This window comes from Chiloscyllium punctatum, chromosome 10, assembly GCF_047496795.1.
Source record: "Chiloscyllium punctatum isolate Juve2018m chromosome 10, sChiPun1.3, whole genome shotgun sequence".
NCBI lineage: Eukaryota > Metazoa > Chordata > Chondrichthyes > Orectolobiformes > Hemiscylliidae > Chiloscyllium > Chiloscyllium punctatum.
This window is the reverse complement of record NC_092748.1, coordinates 112168026-112189397: the sequence shown is the minus strand read 5'-3', so window position 1 is coordinate 112189397 and position 21372 is coordinate 112168026. Positions and strand designations below refer to the sequence as shown.

Genomic DNA, 21372 nt, shown 5'->3' with positions numbered 1-21372 from the left:
AGGCAGAGGTGCAGTGATTCTGGTTGAGAAAGAGGGTGAAGAGTTATTTAGATTTGAACTTACAGTCAGATCAGCCATGGGTCTTATTAAATGATGGAGCAGGCCTGAGGTCACTGATCACAGCTATTTTCTCATATTTTAATTTGAGTATTTCCTGCACTTTGTGTTTTCATCGCTAATATCTCTTTCTGTGGTTATTGTATACTGCACAGGAGTGGCATATACATTGACATACTGAGTCACTGTGTCACATTTGTGAATGCTACATCTCGTAATTCACACAGCAGCTTACTGTAACCTCGGCTTTTGATTGTCTGAATTTCAGATTGTATGGCATGAATGCAAGGTCCAAATGCTTGGCTAAACTGTGTTATCCAGCATTCGAATATCCAAACGTTCAATTGTCCGAACAAAATACTCCCTGTCCGTGTCGTTCGGCGAATTGAGGTTCCTCTGTAATATGCAGCAGTGTCATACCCAGTCACATACTATGTTCCTGATAGAAATTCTCAGATATGTCAGATCCAGGTAAAGCAACAAAGGGTTGCATTTACATGGCACCATGAATAATTGAATCCTTTTATTAATTTGTGGGATGAGGGTGTGACTGGCCAGGCCAGCATTTATTGCCCAGAGAGCAGTTAAGAGTCAATGGCAGTGCTGTGGGTCTGGAGTCACATGTAGGCCAGACCAGGTAAGGATGGCAGTTTCCTTCCCAAAAGGGCATTAGTGAAGCAGATGGGTGACTGTTCGTGATGATGGGTTCATGGTCATCATACAACTCCAAATTCCAGATACTTCTTCCCCATCCCTCCATTGAATTCAAATACTCCCATCTGCCATGGCAGGATTTGAACCCAGTAAGAGCCCAGTGATAATACCACAGGGCCATTGCCACCCCTGGATCAAAATATTTTAAGGTACTTTACCTCATCAAGATTAATTAGCCTAATTTTCTTTTAATATCCTTTCATGGGATGTGGGTGTTGCTGGCTGGGCCTGGGAATGGGCAGGTTCAACTGAGACATTCAAGAGGATTCTTTGGATAGAGACAGTGTGCAGGGAAAGGGCAGGGGACTGGCAGTGGGGATTGGAGCCGGCCACAATGGGCTGAACGGCCACCTTTGCATCGCTCTGATGCTGGGATTCTATTCTACATTGACCTGTGTTGTCTCGGTCTCTGTGCAGGTTTTAAGGAGAGTGCATATGCCTACGCCATCGCAGCAGCAGGGGTCGTTCACGCGGTCTCCAACGCCTGCAGCCTGGGCAAGCTGAAAGCCTGCAGCTGTGACGACAAGAGGCGCGGCGATGAGGAGGCCTTCCGTCTCAAGCTCAACCGGCTCCAGCTGGAGGCGCTGAACCGGGGCAAAGGCATGGTACATGGGGTCCTCGAACCCCTTCCCACTGACCTGCCGGGACCCCAGGACTCCTGGGAATGGGGAGGATGCAGCCCCGACGTGGAGTATGGTGACAAGTTCTCCAGGGACTTTCTGGATTCCCGGGAAACCTACAAGGACATCCACTCACGCATGAGGCTCCACAACAACAGGGTGGGTCGGCAGGTGAGTGACTCTCTCTCGCTGTCTGCTTATGTCTCTGTGTCTCTCTCTGTCTCTCTGTCTCTGTCTCTCTGTCTCTCTCTCTGTCTCTGTCTAAGTCTCTCTCCCTGTCTCTGTCTCTGTCTCTATCTCAGTCTCTCTCCCTGTCTGTGTCTCTGTCTCTCTCTTTTTCTTTTTCTTTCTCTCTCTCTGTCTCTCTCTCTCTCTCTCTGTCTCTCTCTGTCTCAGTCTCTCTCCCTGTCTTTGTCTCTGTCTCTATCTCAGTCTCTCTCACTGTCTGTGTCTCTGTCTCTCTCTTTTTCTTTCTCTCTCTCTGTCTCTCTGTCTGTCTCTGTCTCTGTCTCAGTCTCTCTCCCTGTCTTTGTCTCTCTCTTTCTCTCTGTCTCTCTCTTTTGTTCTCTCTCTTTCTCTGTCTCTGTCTCTCTCTCTCTCTCTGTGTCTCTGTCTGTCTGTCTGTCTCTCTCTCGCTCTGTCTGTTTCTGCTCAGAACAAAAACAAAAAATCCACACATCGTGAAAACAGAAAAGGACAAATGAGTGATAGCAGTTAGGCACTTGGTCTGTCAAATGATCAGTGAATGTTAGGGGCTACTGTGGTAATGTCCCTACCTCAGAGCCAGGAGGCCTGGGTTTAAGTCCCATCTGTCCGAAATGTGTGTAACTTTAAAATTTTCATTCACGGAGATGAGATCATCGCTGGCTAGGCAGCATTTATGGCCTACACCAGAGATCAGCCCCATTGGAGTCACATGTAGGCCAGACCAGGTAGGGATGGCAGCTTCCTTCCCTAGGAATGACATTAGGGAACCAGATGGATTATTCCTGACTATCGTTTCATGGGCGTCATTAGACTTTTTGAACTCCAGGTTTTTATTGAATTCAAATTTCAATATCGGCCATGGTGAGATTCAAACCTGTGTCCCTAGAACATGACCTGGGTTTCTGGGTTAACAGTCCAATAATAATACCACAAGACTATCGCCTCCCCCATAATGAAAGTTACGGTAAGAATATCACTGAACAGGTTGATTTTAAAAAATATACTCATTTAACGTTAAGGGTGCTTGTGTTATAGTGGTAATGTCCCTACCTCAGAGCCAGGAGGGTTGGTTTCAAATCACTCCAATTTGTGATAGCAAATTGATAACTGCAATTAATATTCTTGTTGAGTAATGCTGGGGGTCCTGTGACAGAGTAGTAATGCCACTACCTCTCGGCTCAGGAGGTTTGTGTTCTAGTCTGACTGGCTCTAATAGTATGTAATAATATCACTGACCAGCTTGATTGATCGATATTTAGTAATTTTGATCCGATAGTGACTCTTGGCTACGCATGTGGATGATAGAAAAATGTAGGATATGTAAATTAATTTGATCTTAGCGTAGGGTAAACGGTCACTATAGTTTTGGGGTGGCACAGTGGCTAGCACTGCAGCCTCACAGTGCCAGGAACCCGGGTTCGATCCCAACCTGAGGTGACCGTCTGTGTGGAGTTTGCACATTCTCCCCGTGTCTGCGTGGGTTTCCTCCGGGTGCTCTGGTTTCCTCCCACAATGTGCAGGTCAGGTGCACTGGCCATGCTAAATTGCCTGTAATGTTAGGGTTTGGTGGGTTATTCTTCAGAGGATTGGTGTGGACTTGTTGGGCCAAAGGACTTGTTTACATACTGTAGGGAATCTAATAAAAAAACAACATCAAGGGCTGAAGGACACATACTCTGCTGTACTGTTCTATGTTCTAGTACAGGTTCAATCCTTGCTGTGATTGCTTTGGCCTCTTACAGCACAGTGGTAGCGTCCCAAGGAGGATTGGGTTCATGCTTCAGGGGTGTGTCATTATGTCTCAGAATAGACTGATTAGAAAAATGTTTCTTGGTGAATAGCCAACGTTTTTTTCCCTGTGTTGGGGGAGTCCAAAACTCGAGGGTATAGATTTAGGGTGAGATTACTATTAATATTAATATTCATCTGTCACCTATCCCTCCAACATCCCTGTCCCAGTCTGAAATGTTTAATTAGTCAATATTTACCTTATGCATCAGCCGACACATGCTTTCAATCTAATGATACACCATCTGCTGCCTGTCCCTTCAGTTGTTGAAGCCTAAGCTCTGGAATTTTCTCCTTAAACCCCCTTGCCTCTCTTTGCTCATTTAAAACACTACTTAACATCTATCTCTTTGACTTTTGACCACCCATCCTGATATCTCCTTAAGTGTCTCTCTGTCAGACCTTCTCTGATAATAGTCTGGTGAAACACGTTGGGAATTTACAAACTTGTTCATGGGAATGTGGGCATTGTTGGATGGGCTGGCATTTATTACCCATCCTTAACGACCCTCAGAAGGTGATGGTGAGTTACCTCAGAAACATAGAAGAAAAGGAGCAGGAGTAGGCCTTTCGGCCCTTTGAGTCTGCTTCACTATTCAATATGGTCACTGCTGATCATCCAACTCAGTCCCCTGTTCCCACTGTCTCCCCACATCCTTTGATCCTTTTAGCCCAAAGAACTATATATGACATTTTAGAGTCATAGAGCACAGAGACAGTCCCTTTGGTGGACACCCTGCGCTGGCCTATTACCTGCCCTCGACCTCTTCATTTTCAACTGCCGCCGGGACATTAACTGCATCAACTGTCTACCCCCCTCCCCCACTTCAACCTCTCACCCTCACAACGTGCAGCCCTCCACTCCCTCTGCTCCAATCCCGACCTCACCATCAAGCCAGCAGATAAAGGGGGTACAGTGTTAGTTTGGCGCAGTGACCTCTACACTGCTGAAGCCAAACGCCAACTCGAGGACACCTCTTCCTACCGCCCCCTCGACCATGACCCCACCCCCCATCACCAAACCATCATCTCCCAGACCATACAGAACCTCATCACCTCAGGAGATCTCCCACCCACAGCTTCCAACCTCATAGTCCGGGAACCCCGCACTGCCCGGTTCTACCTCCTTCCCAAGATCCACAAGCCTGACCACCCTGGCCGACCCATTGTCTCAGCATGCTCCTGCCCCACTGAACTCATCTCTACCTAACTCAACACTGTCCTATCCCCCCCAAGTCCAGGAACTCCCCACATACGTTTGAGACACCACCCACACCCTCCACCTCCTCCAAGACTTCCGTTTCCCCGGTCCCCAACACCTCATCTTCACCATGGATATCCAATCCCTCTACACCTCCATCCGCCATGACCAGGGCCTCCAAGCCCTCCATTTTTTCCTCTCCCGACGTCCCCAACAGTACCCTTCCACCAACACTCTCATTTCTTTGGCCGAACTGGTCCTCACCCTAAACAATTTCTCCTTCGAATCCTCCCACTTCCTCCAGACCAAAGGGGTAGCCATGGGCACACGTATGGGTCCCAGCTATGCCTGTCTCTTTGTTGGCTACGTAGAACAGATGATCTTCCGTAATTACACCGGCACCACTCCCCATCTCTTCCTTCGCTACATTGATGACTGCATTGGCGTCACCTCGTGCTCCCGCGAGGAGGTTGAGCAATTCATCAACTTCACCAACACATTCCACCCTGACCTTAAATTTACCTGGACCATCTCTGACACCTCTGGCCCCTTCCTGGACCTCTCCATCTCCATTAATAACGACCGACTTGACACTGACATTTTTTACAAACCCACCGACTCCCACAGCTACCTGGATTTCACCTCTTCCCACCCTACCTCTTGCAAAAATGCCAACCCGTATTCCCAATTCCTCTGCCCCACTGTATCTGCTCCCAGGAGGACCAGTTCCACCACAGAACACACCAGAAGGCCTCTTTCTTTAGAGACCGCAATTTCCCTTCCCACATGGTTAAAGATGCCTTCCAACACATCTCGTCCACATCCCGCACCTCTGCCCTCAGACCCCACACCCCCAACCGTAACAAGGACAGAACGCCCCTGGTGCTCACCTTCCACCCTACCAACCTTCGCATAAACCAAACCATTCGCCGACATTTCCGCCACCTCCAAACAGACCCCACCACCAGGGATATATTTCCCTCCCCACCCCTTTCTGCCTTCCACAAAGACCGTTCCCTCCGTGACTACCTGGTCAGGTCCACACCCCCCTATGACCCACCCTCCCATTCTGGCACTTTCCCCTGCCACCGCAGGAACTGTAAAACCTGTGCCCACACCTCCTCCCTCACCTCCATCCAAGGCCCTAAAGGAGCCTTCCACATCCATCAAAGTTTTACCTGCACATCCACCAATATCATTTATTGTATCCGTTGCTCCCGATGTGGTCTCCTGTACATTGGGGAGACTGGACGCCTCCTAGCAGAGCGCTTTAGGGAACATCTCCGAGACACCCGCACCAATCAACCACACCGCCCTGTGGCCCAACATTTCAACTCCCCCTCCCACTCTGCCGAGGACATGGAGGTCCTGGGCCTCCTTCACCGCCGCTCCCTCACCACCAGACGCCTGGAGGAAGAACGCCTCATCTTCCGCCTCGGAACACTTCAACCCAAGGGCATCAATGTGGACTTCAACAGTTTCCTCATTTCCCCTTCCCCCACCTCACCCTAGTTCTAAACTTCCAGCTCAGCACTGTCCCCATGACTTGTCCTACCTGCCTATCTTCTTTTCCACCTATCCACTCCACCCTCCTCCCTGACCTATCTCCTTCATCCCCTCCCCCACTCACCTATTGTACTCTATGCTACTTTCTCCCCACCCCCACCCTCCTCTAGCTTATCTCTCCGCCCTTCAGGCTCACTGCCTTTATTCCTGATGAAGGGCTTTTGCCCGAAACGTCGATTTTCCTGCTCCTCGGATGCTGCCTGAACTACTGTGCTCTTCCAGCACCACTAATCCAGAATCTGGTTTCCAGCATCTGCAGTCATTGTTTTTACCTTGTTTTTACCTTTGGTTCAACCAGCCCATGCCGAAAATAATCCCAAACTAAATTATTTCCACCTGCTTGCTCCTGGCCCACATCCCTCCAAACCTTTCCTATTCATGTTTCCATCCAAATGTCTTTTAAACATTGTAATTGCACGCATATCCACCAATTCCTGTCCTGAACCTGTGTGAAAAATTTACCTCTTATGTCTTTTTTAAATCTCTCTTAAAAACATTCAATATTTTGGTCTCAACCTCCTTCCTGAGGCAGACACTTCCCCAGGCTCCCCACTCTTTGGGTGGAGACATTTCTCCTCATCTCAGTCCAAAATGGCCTCCCCCGCATCCTCAGCCCTTGGTTTTGGACCCCTGGGTCATTGGGAACGTTCTTCCTGTCTCTACCTTGTCTTGTCCTGTTCGAATTTTCTAGGCTTCTATGAGATCCTCCTTCGTTCGTCTAAACCCCAGGGAATATAGTCCTAGCCAATCCAATCTCTCCTCGTGTGCTGCAGTCCATGTGCCGTAGGTCGACACACAATGCCCTTCGGGAGGGAATCCCAGGATTTTGACCCAGCAACAGCGAAGGAGTGGGCTGATATCTTTCCAAGTCAGGATGATGAGTGGTTTGGAGGGGAACTTGCAGGGGGTGGTGTTCCATACATCTGCAGCCCTTGCCCTTCTTGATGGTAGAGCTGGTTAGTCATGCACAGTGCTTGCAATCTGTTTCTCCTTTGAAGTAACGAAGCTGACAGGACTGATGTACCTCTGTGTAAACAGAAATGTTCTGCCTTTTGGGAATGCACAAGCTGCAACTGGCCTATGTTTGCACCTACACTTTGGCCAGTGCACTGAATTTCACAATAGCACCATGTCGCCTCTAGCAACATAAGGGGAATAAATCACTTCTTTATTCCTGTCGTTATGTTCTGTGCTTTCTAATGGCTCTACCCAATAGGATACCAGTTTATGTACCCTGTCCTCACAATTTAACACATTGCTAGTGTCTTGCTAGCATTCCAGTGAAGCATATCTGTATCCTATTCAAGGCCAGTATGTCCTTCCCAAGGTATGGTGCCCAGTACTGACTGCAATGATATAAAAGCAAACTCCTGGATGCTGGAAATCAGAAACCAAAGCAGAAATTGCTGGAAAAGCTCAACAGGTCTGGCAGCATCTGTGGAGAGAGAAACAGAGTGAACGATTCGAGTTGAGTACGACTCTTCTGACATCTCAAGGCAGACGAAACAAACTTGTTTCAGAGTTAAGAGAAAGTGAGGACAGCAGATGCTGGAGATCAGAGTCGAGAGTGTGGTGCTGGAAAAGCACAGCAGGTCAGGCAGCATCTGAGGAGCAGGAGAGCCTGGGGAATTGTCTGCCTCAGGAAGGAGGTTGAGGCCAAAATATTGAATGTTTTTAAGAGAGATTTTAAAAAGACCTAAGAGGTAAATTTTTCACACAGGTTCAGGTCAGGAATTGGTGGATATGCGTGCAATTACAATCTCTAAAAGACATTTGGGCATAAGGAATCCTTCCTGAATTATTGATTATGCCTGAAACATCTGTTCCCCTGCTCTTCGGATGCTGCCTGACCTGCTGTGCTTTTCCAGCACCACACTCTTCGACTCTTGTTTCAGAGTTAACTCTGTTTTTCTCTCTTCCCTCAGATGCTGCCAGACCTGCTGAGCTTTTCCAGCAATTTCTGTTTTTGTTTCTGATTTGCAGCATCCGGAGTTCTGTAGATTTTTTGTTTTAGGATACATCAAAGGATCTGTATAACTGAAAGTTAATATACTGACATTTGCATTCCAAGCCCCTTGACATCAACACACTTATTTAGAAAGAACTTTCCGCGTTGCTTTTAAAATAACATAAGAGAATGCCACCAAAATGTAATACGTTTGTATCTGATAATGTTCTTCCTGCCCACCACTCTCTATAGACTTGTGTAGAATAGCTAGCAGAAACAATTTCCACACAAACAGCGAATTAATGATTGAAGCAAATTTGGATCTTATCAGTCCAATGACTGTTTAGCTTCTCGATTCAATAAATTCTGCCAGCCTCCATCATTGCTGCTCAGACCAGTCAGTCTCAGTCCAGCATTGCCACCTGCGACACCCTCTTCTGTTGATTTTTGTTTCTCATTTTATGTTTTAAAGGTTTCTGCCATCGACCTCAGTCCCACCCTTTGGTTCTCACGCTGCCCAGCCCTGTTAAAAGCAGTAATTAGTTGCTGTCTGCTTCTCGGTAACAGATGTTGAGTATGCAAGCCATTAGGAACTTCAAACAGACGGGAAGCTGAGAACTCTCAGCCCCTTCCTTCCAATCCCAGCTCACAGGCAGTTTCACAAGGCTGGAAAAGGGTGCATAAACACTGACGCTCGCGCGCGCGCGCAGACACACACACACACACACATACACACACATGGGCACAGCCTCTCTCTCTCACACACACACATGTGGGCACAGCCTTTCTCTCTCTCTCGCGCACACACACACATACACACACATGGGCACAGCCTCTCTCTCTCACACACACACATGGGCACAGCCTTTCTCTCTCTCTCTCTCACTCACACACACACACACACGTGCGCACAGCATCTCTCTCACACACACACACGTGGGCACAGCCTCTTTCACACACACACACACACACACACACACACACACATGGGCACAGCCTCTCTCTCTCTCTCACACACACACACTTGGGCACAGCCTCTTTCACACACCACACACACACACACACATACACACACATGGGCACAGCCTCTCTCTCTTACACACACACATGTGGGCACAGCCTTTCTCTCTCTCTCGCGCACACACACACATACACACACATGGGCACAGCCTCTCTCTCTCACACACACACATGGGCACAGCCTTTCTCTCTCTCTCTCTCACTCACACACACACACACACACACACACGTGCGCACAGCCTCTTTCACACACACACATGGGCACTCACACACACACATGTGGGCACAGCATCTCTCTCACACACACACACGTGGGCACAGCCTCTTTCACACACACACACACACACACACACACACACACACACACACGTGGGCACAGCCTCTCTCTCTCTCTCACACACACACACTTGGGCACAGCCTCTTTCACACACCACACACACACACACACACACAAACACACATACACACATGAGCACAGCCTCTTTCACACACACACACACACACACACACACACACACACACACACGTGGGCACAGCCTCTCTCTCACACACACACACACACACACGTGGGCACAGCCTCTCTCACACACACACACACACACACACACACGTGGGCATAGCCTCTCTCTCTATCTCTCTCATACACACACGCACACGCACACACTCACATGTAGGCACAGCCTCACATACGCACACGCACACACAGATAGACAGACATACGAACACATAAACAGACAAACAAAAGACAGACACACGGATACACACAAACAGAGACATATACCGACACACGTATGCATGCACATGTAGATGCATTCTCACATACATACACACATACACAAAACACAGAAAAGCTTGTGCATGCTGATGTAAATGCATTGACACAGACACACACACAAACCTACATACTCAAATACTCTCACAAACAGTAACACAAATAGAAACAGACACACACTTATTCATGCAGATATAGATATGTTCGCACATAGACACACGCAAAACACACACACACACTGACACTAAAGTTGATTAAACACATTAATTATAGTAATTGTGCAGTACATAAATATTGATTGCAATGACATGATTTTGTTGACAACCTTCACATTCACTTGTAATGAATTAGTCTGTGTCATTTAGGAATTTGAAGGACTCGTTCCATTTCTATGCCTTTTCTTACTTCTGCGGTTCCCAATCAGTCTCTTTTATTAACTCTTTTTTTGTATGGAAGCTTCTTACGGGTGTCAAAGCCATGTTTTGAGGACAGTTCCACACCACGAAGGTACACTGATATTTCAGGGGGTATCTTGGAGGTAGTGCTTCGAGGAAGTGATGCCAGCTGCCCCATTACGAGAGGGCTCTGTAGCACTCGACCATGTTTCACAGCAATACCTAGAAGACTTCCACAGTTGCTTTAGAATAGTCAGTCTGACTTTGAAGTCAGTGCAAGGAGAAAATCAGACAGTGTCTGCAATGAGCTGCCAATACAACATCATTCATGGACGTTCGTGTTGAAATTAACATCTACTTTTGACTTTGAATAATAATTGCTAGCACTGACCACAATTGCCCATTCCCAGGGAGAAGGTTTTAATGTTTGCATACCTTCTTACAATCCAGCTGAACAGCTCACTGGGTCACCTCAGAAGGCAATGAGGAGCCAACCTCCCTGACTCGAGTTTGGAGTCATGTATAAATGGCGGCACGGTGGTTAGCACTGCTGCCTCACATCGCCAGCGACCTGGGTTCGATTCCCAGCTCAGGTGACTCTCTGTGTGGCGTTTGCACATTTTCCCTGCGACTGTGTGGGTTTGCTCCAGTTTCCTCCCACAACCTAAAAACGTGCAGGTTAGGTGGATTGGCCATGCTAAATTGCCCATAGTGTTAGGTGTAGGGGAATAGGTCTGGGTGGGTTGTGCTTCGGTGGGTTGGTGTGGACTTGTTGGGCCGAAGGGCCTGTTTCCACCCTGTAAGTTATCTAATCTAAATATCCATGAATAAACCCAGACTGGGCAAGGATGCCAGGGTATCGTCCTCTGAGAGTTTTGGCAAATCATTAACCTCCCAATCCACACAACAAAACGGTGATTGGATCTTGTTTTGCATTACTGGGATCTTGCTGTGTGCAACTTAGCAAATACATTCAATGTTTCACCCATCCAGGACAAAGCAGCCCTCTTGATAGGCACCACATCTGTAAACATCCGTGCCCCCCACTGTTGACGCTCAGTAGTAGCAGTGTGCGCTGCAGAAGTTCACCAAAGATTGTGAAACAGAACTTTCCAAATCCATGACTATTTCCATAGAACATAGAATACAGAACAATACAGCGCAGAACAGGCCCTTCGGCCCTCGATGTTACACCGACCTGTGAACTGTTCTCAGCTTGTCCCCATACACTATCCCAAAGTCATCCATGAATTCTGTGTGTTCTCGAACAGTTTTGCTTTTTTGAGCCTATCATGGGTTATCAAACCTTTTCCCACAACTTCACACTTTTCCATTTTGGCCTCCATCTGCCACTCCTCAGCCCAGCTCCGCATTCTGTCATTATCCAGTTTCAAGCCACAACAGACTTCGCATTGTCCACAACTCCAACAAATTCCATGTCATCAGCAAACTTACTGACCCACCCTTCCATTACCTTCTCCAAGTCATTTGTAAACATCACAAAGAGCAGATGTCCCAGAACAGATCACTGCGGAACACAAATGATCACCAAGCTCCAGGCTGAATACTTGCCATCTCTAACCAACCTCTGCCTTCTATGAAGGTTCCTGATGCTGCAGAACACTGCCAATTTCTGTATGCATCTCAAAGGACAAGGGCAGCAGATACATAGGAACACCATTCCCCTCCAAGCTACTCACTATCCTGATTTAGGATTACATCGCCACTCCTTCGTGCAAGCAACCATCCCCCCCCCCAGTCCCACTCCCGTCCCATTTATCTCTCAGCCCCCTTGGGTGTCCCCCACACATTCCTGATAAAGGTCTCATGCCTGAAACGTCCATTCTCCTGCTCCTCAGATGCTGCCTGACCTGCTGTGCTTTTCCAGCGCCACACGTTTTGGCTCCCTCTGTGTTGTTGGGTCAAAATCCTGGAATTCTCTCCCGATGCACATTGTTGAAGAAGGCAGCTACCATCTTCTCAAGCACAACTAGAGGTGGACAATAAACACTGGCCCCAACAGTGACACCTACATTTTTTGAGTGAATTAAATGTTTATAACTGGGAGCACTCACAAGTTCCTCTTCATAAAATGCCAAGTGTATCCTAATGCTCACCTGAGCAGGTGACCTTGTTCAAAGGCTCATCCAAAATATGACTTTGCTGACAGTGCAATGTTCTGTCAGTACAGCACTGAAGTGCTAGTTTAGTTTATACGCTGAAGTGTATGGGCAGCATGGTAGCTCAGTGGTTAGTACTGCAGTTTCATAGCACCAGGGACCTGGGTTCGATTCTAGCCTCAGGTGACTGTCTGTGTGGAGTTTGCACGTTCTCCCTGTGTATGTGCGGATTTCCTCTGGGTGCTCCACTTTCCTCCCACAATCCAAAGATGTGCAGGTTAGGGTGGATTGGCCATGCTAAATTGTTCAGGGATATGCAGGTGGGATACTCTTTGGGGAGGTGTTGTCGTTTGATGGGCTGAATGGCCTGCTCCCACACTGTAAGGATTTTATGCATGGAGCAGGCCTTGACTAGCTGACTTTGAGGTCAACACTGTCTCATCCTTAATCTCTCATGAGAATGGTCTCAGGATGAGGGACCTGGATAAATTGTGAAGAGAAGGTTCAAAGGGGTAACATCAGAGAGTGTTGGAGAAACTCAGCAGGTTTGGCATCACCTGTGGGGAGAGGAGAGGTAGCGATTGCTATCACTTTTTGTTTGGATTTGTGAGTTGTTAGAATGGGTGGCCAAAGCGTGTGGCAGAATCAATGGTGGCTTTTCAACTGGGAATTGGTTTATCTACCTGAGGAGGAAATATTTGCAGAGTCACATCAAAAAGGTGGGGCAGTGGGGGGAACTGAGTTGGTTTTACACAGGGCCAGGCACAGACACAACAAACCGAATGGTCTCCTTGCTCCCTTCCTGCTAGCGTTCTGTTTGTCTCTCCCTTCCTTCACTGGCTCTGCATATGACCAAAGATCAAAACACAATAATGAAACCACAAGGATTGCTGGAACAGCAGCCAACTAGTCAGTCAGCACCTAAAAGGGAACAGGTGCTACAGTCATTCGGGTGTAGCTTTTTGGGTGAATCTAAAGTTTTGCAACGATTGGCCGAGTGAATGAGATTGCTAATTTACTGTAGATGTGTGCCAAGTTTGTAGCAGTTTAGTCCAGGGGCAGATTTTCACAGGAGCTGGGTATAGAATGTCCCAAACTTGTTTTACTTTGACCTCTTGTCCTAAGTAGAGATTTTATTGCAGATGTCCAGAAGCCAGGTATTAGGTTTGAAAAAGATTCACCATGTACAATGGCCTTCCACAACCCCTCTACCATCCTCAGAGGGCATTATAATTAATTCAGATAAATACGCCCACTAAATGTATTCCAGAGTGCATAATACACAGTTTAACCGAGAGTATGGAGTGCAATATACATTATAAACACACAGACTGGAGTGGGATATACACCTGATAACACGCAGACTGGAGTGGGATATACGCAGGATAACACACAGACTGGAGTGGGATATAAACCTGATAACACACAGACTGGAGTGGGATATACACCAGATAACACACAGACTGGAGTGGGATATACACCAGATAACACACAGACTGGAGTGGGATATACACCAGATAACACACAGACTGGAGTGGGATATACACCAGATAACACACAGACTGGAGTGGGATATACACCTGATAACACACAGACTGGAGTGGGATATACACCAGATAACACACAGACTGGAGTGGGATATACACCAGATAACACACAGACTGGAGTCTATTATAAACAAGATAATACAGACAGGAGAAGGTTACGCAGAGGATGGTGATCATGGATTTGGTAGGTGCTATCTTAAGGGGCTTTGTTGAATTTCTCTGCAGTGTAATTGTGAATAGTATTTGTTAATTAGTCTCAGTATTTAATTCTCTATTATTTATTTCAGTATTTATTACATTGCACTGTCAGACTTTCAGAATCAAGAACCATTTGCATGGTGGGATGGGTTTTCACCTCTGCCCATGTATTCCAATGAAGAAAGGATCTCTGTATCTCAGCCAATAGAGAATAACAATTCTCTCAACAATTAATGGTAGCAACAACTAACATTCTGTAATGCCTTTTACATCATAAAACACCCCAAAACTCTTCACAGAAATGGTATAAATCATAATTTGATATTAGCTCTAAGCTCAGAATGCAGACTTATATTTTTAAACTTATGTTTTTAAAACTTAAACTTTTAACCTTGTAGAATATAGAGGCCATTTGCTCCTTTGTGCTTGTACTAGAACCCTGAAACAACTATCCACTTACACTTTCCCTGTTGCCCTTTTTAATCACTTTCCCAATTCATTGTGAATCTACCTCTCCCACTCTCTTAGCTCAGTTGGCTGGACAGCTGGTTTGTCATGTATAGTTATGTGAACAGCATAGGTTCAAATCCTACAGCGGTTGAGGTTACCATGAAAGACTCTGCTTCCAAACTCTCCCCTCGTGTGGTGACCTTCCAGGTTATACTAACCACCAGTCACCTCTCTCTCTCTCTTTAATGAAACAGCATCCCTATGGTCCTTTGAGACTATGACGACTTTATCTTTTACATTTTTGGTAATTCACTTGATAAAGAAATTTGTCCTAATTTCCCCTAATTTCCTAAATTAGCTTAAATCTGTGTCCTCTGGTTAATGGCCCATTTTCCTTCGTATTGCATCTTTCTCAACCTCAGGATATTGAAACTCTCAATGGAGTTATTTACAGCTGTTCTTGCTGTCCAGGTGTTGGGAAGAAAATGACTAGTGCACAGTAAGATCCCACAAGCAGCAGTGTGATGATGAGCAGTCCATTTGCTTTCAGTGGCCTCCGTGCTCTGTGTCAAATGATCCTCAAATGGATTAGAGAAGCTGGGACTTGCACATTGTGGAGGAAAGGGATGTTTTGTTGAAACTTTTCAACCTCCTGCATCAAAATAATTTGTAAGAATATAAATTACTCTTACAAATTGTCCTCATGAGTGCAAGGTGAAAAGCTTTGAGAACATGTGTCTTTCATCGGTAAGATACACAAGTTGGAAGTGTTTCCAAGGAACAAAAGAATAAAAGAGAAACACAGCACAGTAACACGCCCTTCGGCCCTCCAAGCCCATGCCGATCATCATCATGTCCGAATTAAACTAAACAACAAGCCTTCTGCCCTTATTCCGTCTGTATCCCTCTATTCCTTCCCTATCCACGTAACCATCCACATGCCTCCGAAATGTCACCAATTTGCCTGTTTCCTCCAACTCTTCTGGCAGTGTGTTCCAGTCTCCCACCACTCTCTGAGGTGATAAATCTCCCTCGCCCATCACCCTGAAACATTCCCTCTCTCACCTCAAACCTCTGTCCCCTTGTAATTGAAACTTCAACCTTGGGAATAAGCCTCTGACTATACACCCTGACTATGCCTTTCATAATGTTGTAGCCCTCTATCAGGTCTCCTCTTGGCCACCGTCTTTCCAATGAAAACAATCCTAGTCTTTTTAACCTTTCCTCACAGCCAGTGCCTTGGAAACCTCCTAGTGAACCTTCTCTGCACTCTCTCCAAAGCTTCCACGCCCTTCTGCTAGTGTGGCAACCAAAACTGCACACAAAACTCCAAATGCGGCCTACTAATGGTTTTATATAGCTGCAACATGGTTGCCAACTCTTGTACTCCATGCCCCAGCTGATGAAGGCAACTATGCCATATGCCGCTTTAACCACCTTGGGCATCTGTGTTGCCACTTCCAGGGAACTGCGGACCTGTATGCCCAGATCCATCTGCACGTTCATGTTCCTAAAGGTTCTGCCATTTCCAGTATAATTCACACCTAGATTTGATCCTCCAAAATACATCACCTCACATTTGTCTGCTTCCCTTGACGAAGAGAAGGCTGAGGGAACATTTGGCAGAGGTGTTCAAAACCAGGTGAGGTCTAGGGAAAATAGATTGGGAGAAACTGTTCCCATCGGTGGAAGGATTGAAATGAGGCAAGATTCACTGTATTTAGCAAAAAAAGCGATGGAGACATGAGGAATACGTTACTGAAACAGGGAAAGTTTAGAACTAGAATAATCTAGTGTTGAACATGGTGGAGTCAAATTCAATCAAAGGGGTTTGGCAACTTCTTTCAAATGGAACAATTACAGGGAGAAGGCAGAAGGATGCTCATCATGTATTTAAGACTGAGTTGAGGAGGAATCTTTTAGATTACATTACATTACATTACATTACAGTGTGGAAACAGGCCCTTTGGCCCAACAAGTCCACACCGACCCGCAACCCACCCATACCCCTTACCTAACACGACAGGCAATTTAGCATGGCCAATTCACCTTACCCGCACATCTTTGGACTGTGGGAGGAAACCCATGCAGACACGGGGAGAACGTGCAAACTCCACACAATCAGTCGCCTGAGGTGGGAATTGAACCCGGGTCTCTGGTGCTGTGAGGCAGCAGTGCTAACCACTGTGCCACCGTGCTGCCCAAAGGGTTGAGAATCTTTGGAACTCCTTGCCGCAGAGAGTTGTGGGGGGCAGAGTCCTTGTGTATATTTAAGGCTGAGATAGATTCTTGATCAGTTGGGGAGTTGAGGGTTACAGGGAATGGGCAGGAGAATGCACGTGAGGAATGTCAGTTCAGCCACAACCTTATTGAATGGCACAGTAGGGGCAGGATGGTCTACTGCTGTTCATATTTCCGATGGTTTTATGGTCTTAGTTAATATGGAGAATAAAAGAAAGGTAAAGGTAAGGGATATAGACCAACTGTAGTCTTGTGAAATATCAGAATAGGCACAAGAGAATGAATGACTTTCTCAAAAAAAAGTCATCTAGAAAAAGTTACCCAGAGGGCAGTTAAGAGTCAACTGCTTTACTGTGGGTCTGGAGTCACGTGTAGGCCTGACCTGGTAAGGATACCAGTTTCCTTCTGAAATAAGGGTGGCACAGTGGCACAGTGGTTAGCAATGCTGTCTCACAGCGCCAGAGATCTGGGTTCAATTCCCACCTCAGGCGACTAACTATGTGGAGTTTACACATTCTCCTCGTGGGTGTGCTCCGGTTTCCTCCATAATCCAAAAATGTGCAGGTTAGATGAATCCCACCTATACTCCCCATAACCTTTTACCACCAAGAATCTATCTACCTTAAAAATATTCAAAAACTCTGCTTCCACTCCTTCAAATTTATTCATTTGGTGGCAAGGCCTGCATTTATTGCCCATCCCTAATTGCCCAGAGAGCAGTTAAGAGTCAACCACATTACTGTGGGTCTGGAGTCACATGTAGGCCAGACCAGGTAAGGATGGCAGTTTCCTTCTTTCTAGGACATTAGTGAACCAGATGGGTTTTTCCCCAACAATTGACAGTGGATTTATGATCATCATTAGACTTTTAATTCCAGATATTTGTTGAATTCAAATTCTTCCATCTACCATGGCAGGATTTGAAACTGGTTTCCCCCAAACATTACGTGGGTCTCTGATTAACAGCCTAGCGATAATACTATTGCCTCCGCTCTTTCTTTAGAGGAAAAGAGTTCCAAAGAGTCATCACCCTCCATGAGAAAATATTTCTCCTCATATCTGTTTTAAAAGAAGGGCGAGCTCGTAATTTCAGTGGGTGACTTGATGGAAATAAAGTTGCAGGGACTACGGGGACAGATTGGCAGGGAACGGACTAGATTGCTGAAAGAGGACCAGCATTCACTCAACGGGCTGAATGGCCTTCTCTCGTACTGCATTATCCCTATGTTTAGGGTAAATAGACAAGGCCTTTTTCCTGGGGTGGGGGAGGCCAGAATTAGAGGGTATAGGGGGCAAACTTAGGGGGCATATATTAATTTGAGAGGGGAAAGATTTAAAGGGACCTAAGGGGCAACTTTTTCATGCAGAGGGTGGTGCATGTATGGAATGAGCTGCCAGAGGAAGTGGTGGAGGCTGGTACAATTACAAAGGTTACAACACAGGGTACCCCCCAACCCCCGCCCCGTGAATTTAAACCTGTAACTGAAAAGATTTACCCTGTGTGCTAATCTCTGAAAATTCGAGAGGCCAAGAACTAATCCAAAAGTCACTATTTAAAATAACAAATTAACACCTTTATTTTTTAAGGTCTAACAGAGAATAATTAACTCACAACTATTGACAACTCTTTTCTCTAACTTATCTTTTAACTTCCCCTTCTATAATACTAGTCCGATAAAACCCCCGATTAAGATTTACCAAAAAATTCAAATTTCAAATCCAGCCAGCGGTCGACTCTTCTCTTTATATCTTCCTCTGTAGATTTGTTCTCCAGGTCGGTGTTGATGTTTCTTTCTGTGCAGACTCCTTCTCTAGACAGGTACCTCTCAGAGATTAGAGTGGTGGCTTTTGCCCAAAATGTCGATTTCCCTGCTCCTCAGATGCTGCCAGACCTACTGTGCTTTTCCAGCACCACTGTAATCCAGACCTCTCAGAGATTTCTTACCAGCAGGCTACATCTGTTGGTTTTTTTGGCAGTTCTCCCTCAACTGTTCAATTTTTTTCTGTTTTATGCCCCCAAAACATCGAATCATTTTGTTGGTATTAATGTTGTCAAAATACCAAATTCAAACTTGATTGGAGTTTGGTATTTTGGGGCCTAATTTAAACTGATTGGCTGAATTCGAATTTTTTTTGTCTCCAGGCAATCCAGCTAATCTAGCTGTTTGACCAAATATTACATTTTAAATTTTCCAGTACTCTGTGTGCTTCTCTAGGTCCTTGCTAGCTTTCAACTCTCTTAAAAGTACAGTACCCCTTGCACCTTCATAACACAACATTGAAAAGGCATCTGAATGGGTACATGAATAGGAAGAGTTTAGAGGGATATGGGCCAATTGCTGGCAAGTGGGACTAGACTAATTTAACATATCAGGTCAGCATGGACACGTTGGACCAAAGGGTCCATTTCTGTGCTGTACATCTCTATGACTCTATGATTCACTTGTCCAGTCACAGGCCAAGACTATATAAAGAAGGTGCAAGAAGGGGTAATTTTCCAGCCTCAGGAAAGGCGCCTACTCAACAGAATTGTAGAATTTTCCCTTTGGGCAGACATCTCTAAGACCAAAGCACTTAAGTTTAAGTTCACAAGGAAGTGATTGAGAGGAAATCTGTTTTCTCCCAGAGGGTGGAACATACTGCTTGAGAGGGTGGTAGAGGCCGGTACTCTCCCAACAATTAAGAAGCATTTGGATGGGCACTTAAAATGCCAGGGCATTGTGGGCTATGGAGCAAGCACAGGTCAATAGGATTTGGTGTCTGTTGGTCAACATAGAAACAGGCCCTTCGGCCCATCATGTCTATTATGTGAGACTCTCTGATTCTAATGGTAATTGGTATTTAATCTCCTGCTATACCAGCCCCAATGTTTGAGATATTCTGTCTGGACCATGATGCTAACGCAATTCCAGCCCAGTTGGTGAAGCTTGAAACTAGGCAGTGGCCTTTAATAATGGGTTCAGTGACAGGATGCAGCAGTCACAAACTACTCCAGGTGATCTGCCAACCCATCTCCCAGCCAACTCTCTTCATAATGTTTCTGCCCAATTTTGAACTGGGTATCTTGTATTAAGCAAATCTGAATGCCAGTACACAGACACTAGAAGCAGGAGTAGACCATTCAGCCTTTTAACTCTGCTTTACCATTCAATACTATCATGGTTAAGCCGCTATCTCAATGTCATATTCCACGTTCTCCTCCCACTCTTTTAACATTTGCATTCTTGAATATGTCGACAGATTAATACCCTCAGAGTGAAGAAATATTTACTGATCTCACTCCCAAAGGATCTACATTGCTGAAGTTTGACGCTAAACCTCATCTTATTTGTGCTATTTCTCAATTCAGCCTGTTCAGAAACGTAGAACAGTACATCACAGGAACAGGCCCTTCAGCCCACAATGTTGTGCTGCACATGATAGCAAATTAATCTAATCCCTTCTGCCTCCCCTTGCTCCATATCCCTCCATTCCTTGCATATTATGTGCTTATCTGAAAGTCCCTTAAATGCCCCTATCCTAACTGCCTTCACCCCCACCCCTGGCAGCGCGTTCCAGACTCGTACCCCACTCTGTGTAAAAATCTTGCTCGTCACATCTCCTTTGAACTTTCCCCCTTTCCCCTTAAATGCTCCCTAGCATTAGACATTTCACCTCTAGGGAAAAGTTCTGATCGTCAAACCTATCTATGCATCTCATAATTTTGTACACCCCGATTAAGTCTGCCCTCATGCCTGTGCTGCTCAAGAGAAAACAACTCAAGTTTTCTAGCCCCCCCTGTATAGCTCATACCCTCTAATCCAGAAACCCTGGTAAACATCTTCTGCAACCTCTTCAAAGCCTCCACATTCGTCCTGTAATGTCGTGACCAGAATTGAATGCAATAGTCTAAGTGTGGCCTAACCAAAATCTAATAAAGCTACAACATGACATCCTGACTCTTGTACTCAGTTCCCCAACCAGTAAAGACAAGCATACCCTAGGCCTTCTCTACCATCATTTCTACTTGTTATGACACCCTGAAGGAGCAGGTGGGAATTGAACCCAGGCTTGCTGGCTCAGGTAAAGCGACACTACCACTGTACCACAAGAGCCCCTCAAGTCTTGTGTGATAATACTTTTGGAAAGCAATTGTGGGCGGCACGGTGGGTAGCACTGCTGCCTCGCAGCGCCAGAGACCTGGGTTCAATTCCCGCCTCAGGCGACTTTCTGTGTGGAGTTTGCACACTCACTGCGTGGGTGTGCTCTGGTTTCCTCCCACAATCCAAAAATGTGCAGGTTAGGTGAATTGGCCAGCTAAATTGCTCGTAGTGTTAGGTGAAGGGGTGAATGTAGGAGAATGGGTCTGGGTGGGTTGTGCTTTGTCGGGTCGGTGTGGACTTGTTGGGCCGAACGGCCTGTTACCACACTGTAAGTAGTCTAATCTAAATACAAACCAAAGTAAAAGAGCAATAATCTCTTCAAGGGGATACTACAACTGAGGTCAAAATCAGAAAGAAACTTCACATTGCTTCAATTAAAATTGGAG

The 21372-nt window shown here is 46.0% G+C and overlaps 1 protein-coding gene across 1 annotated transcript in view; it reads left to right on the top strand.

Annotated features, from left to right (window-relative positions):
- wnt10a (wingless-type MMTV integration site family, member 10a) overlaps positions 1–21372 on the top strand; it is a 75611-nt gene that overhangs the window by 34127 nt on the left and 20112 nt on the right. The window contains exon 3 of the mRNA XM_072579945.1: positions 1189–1562. Coding sequence (XP_072436046.1) covers positions 1189–1562 — 374 coding nt within the window. The remainder of the gene's footprint in view (positions 1–1188; positions 1563–21372) is intronic.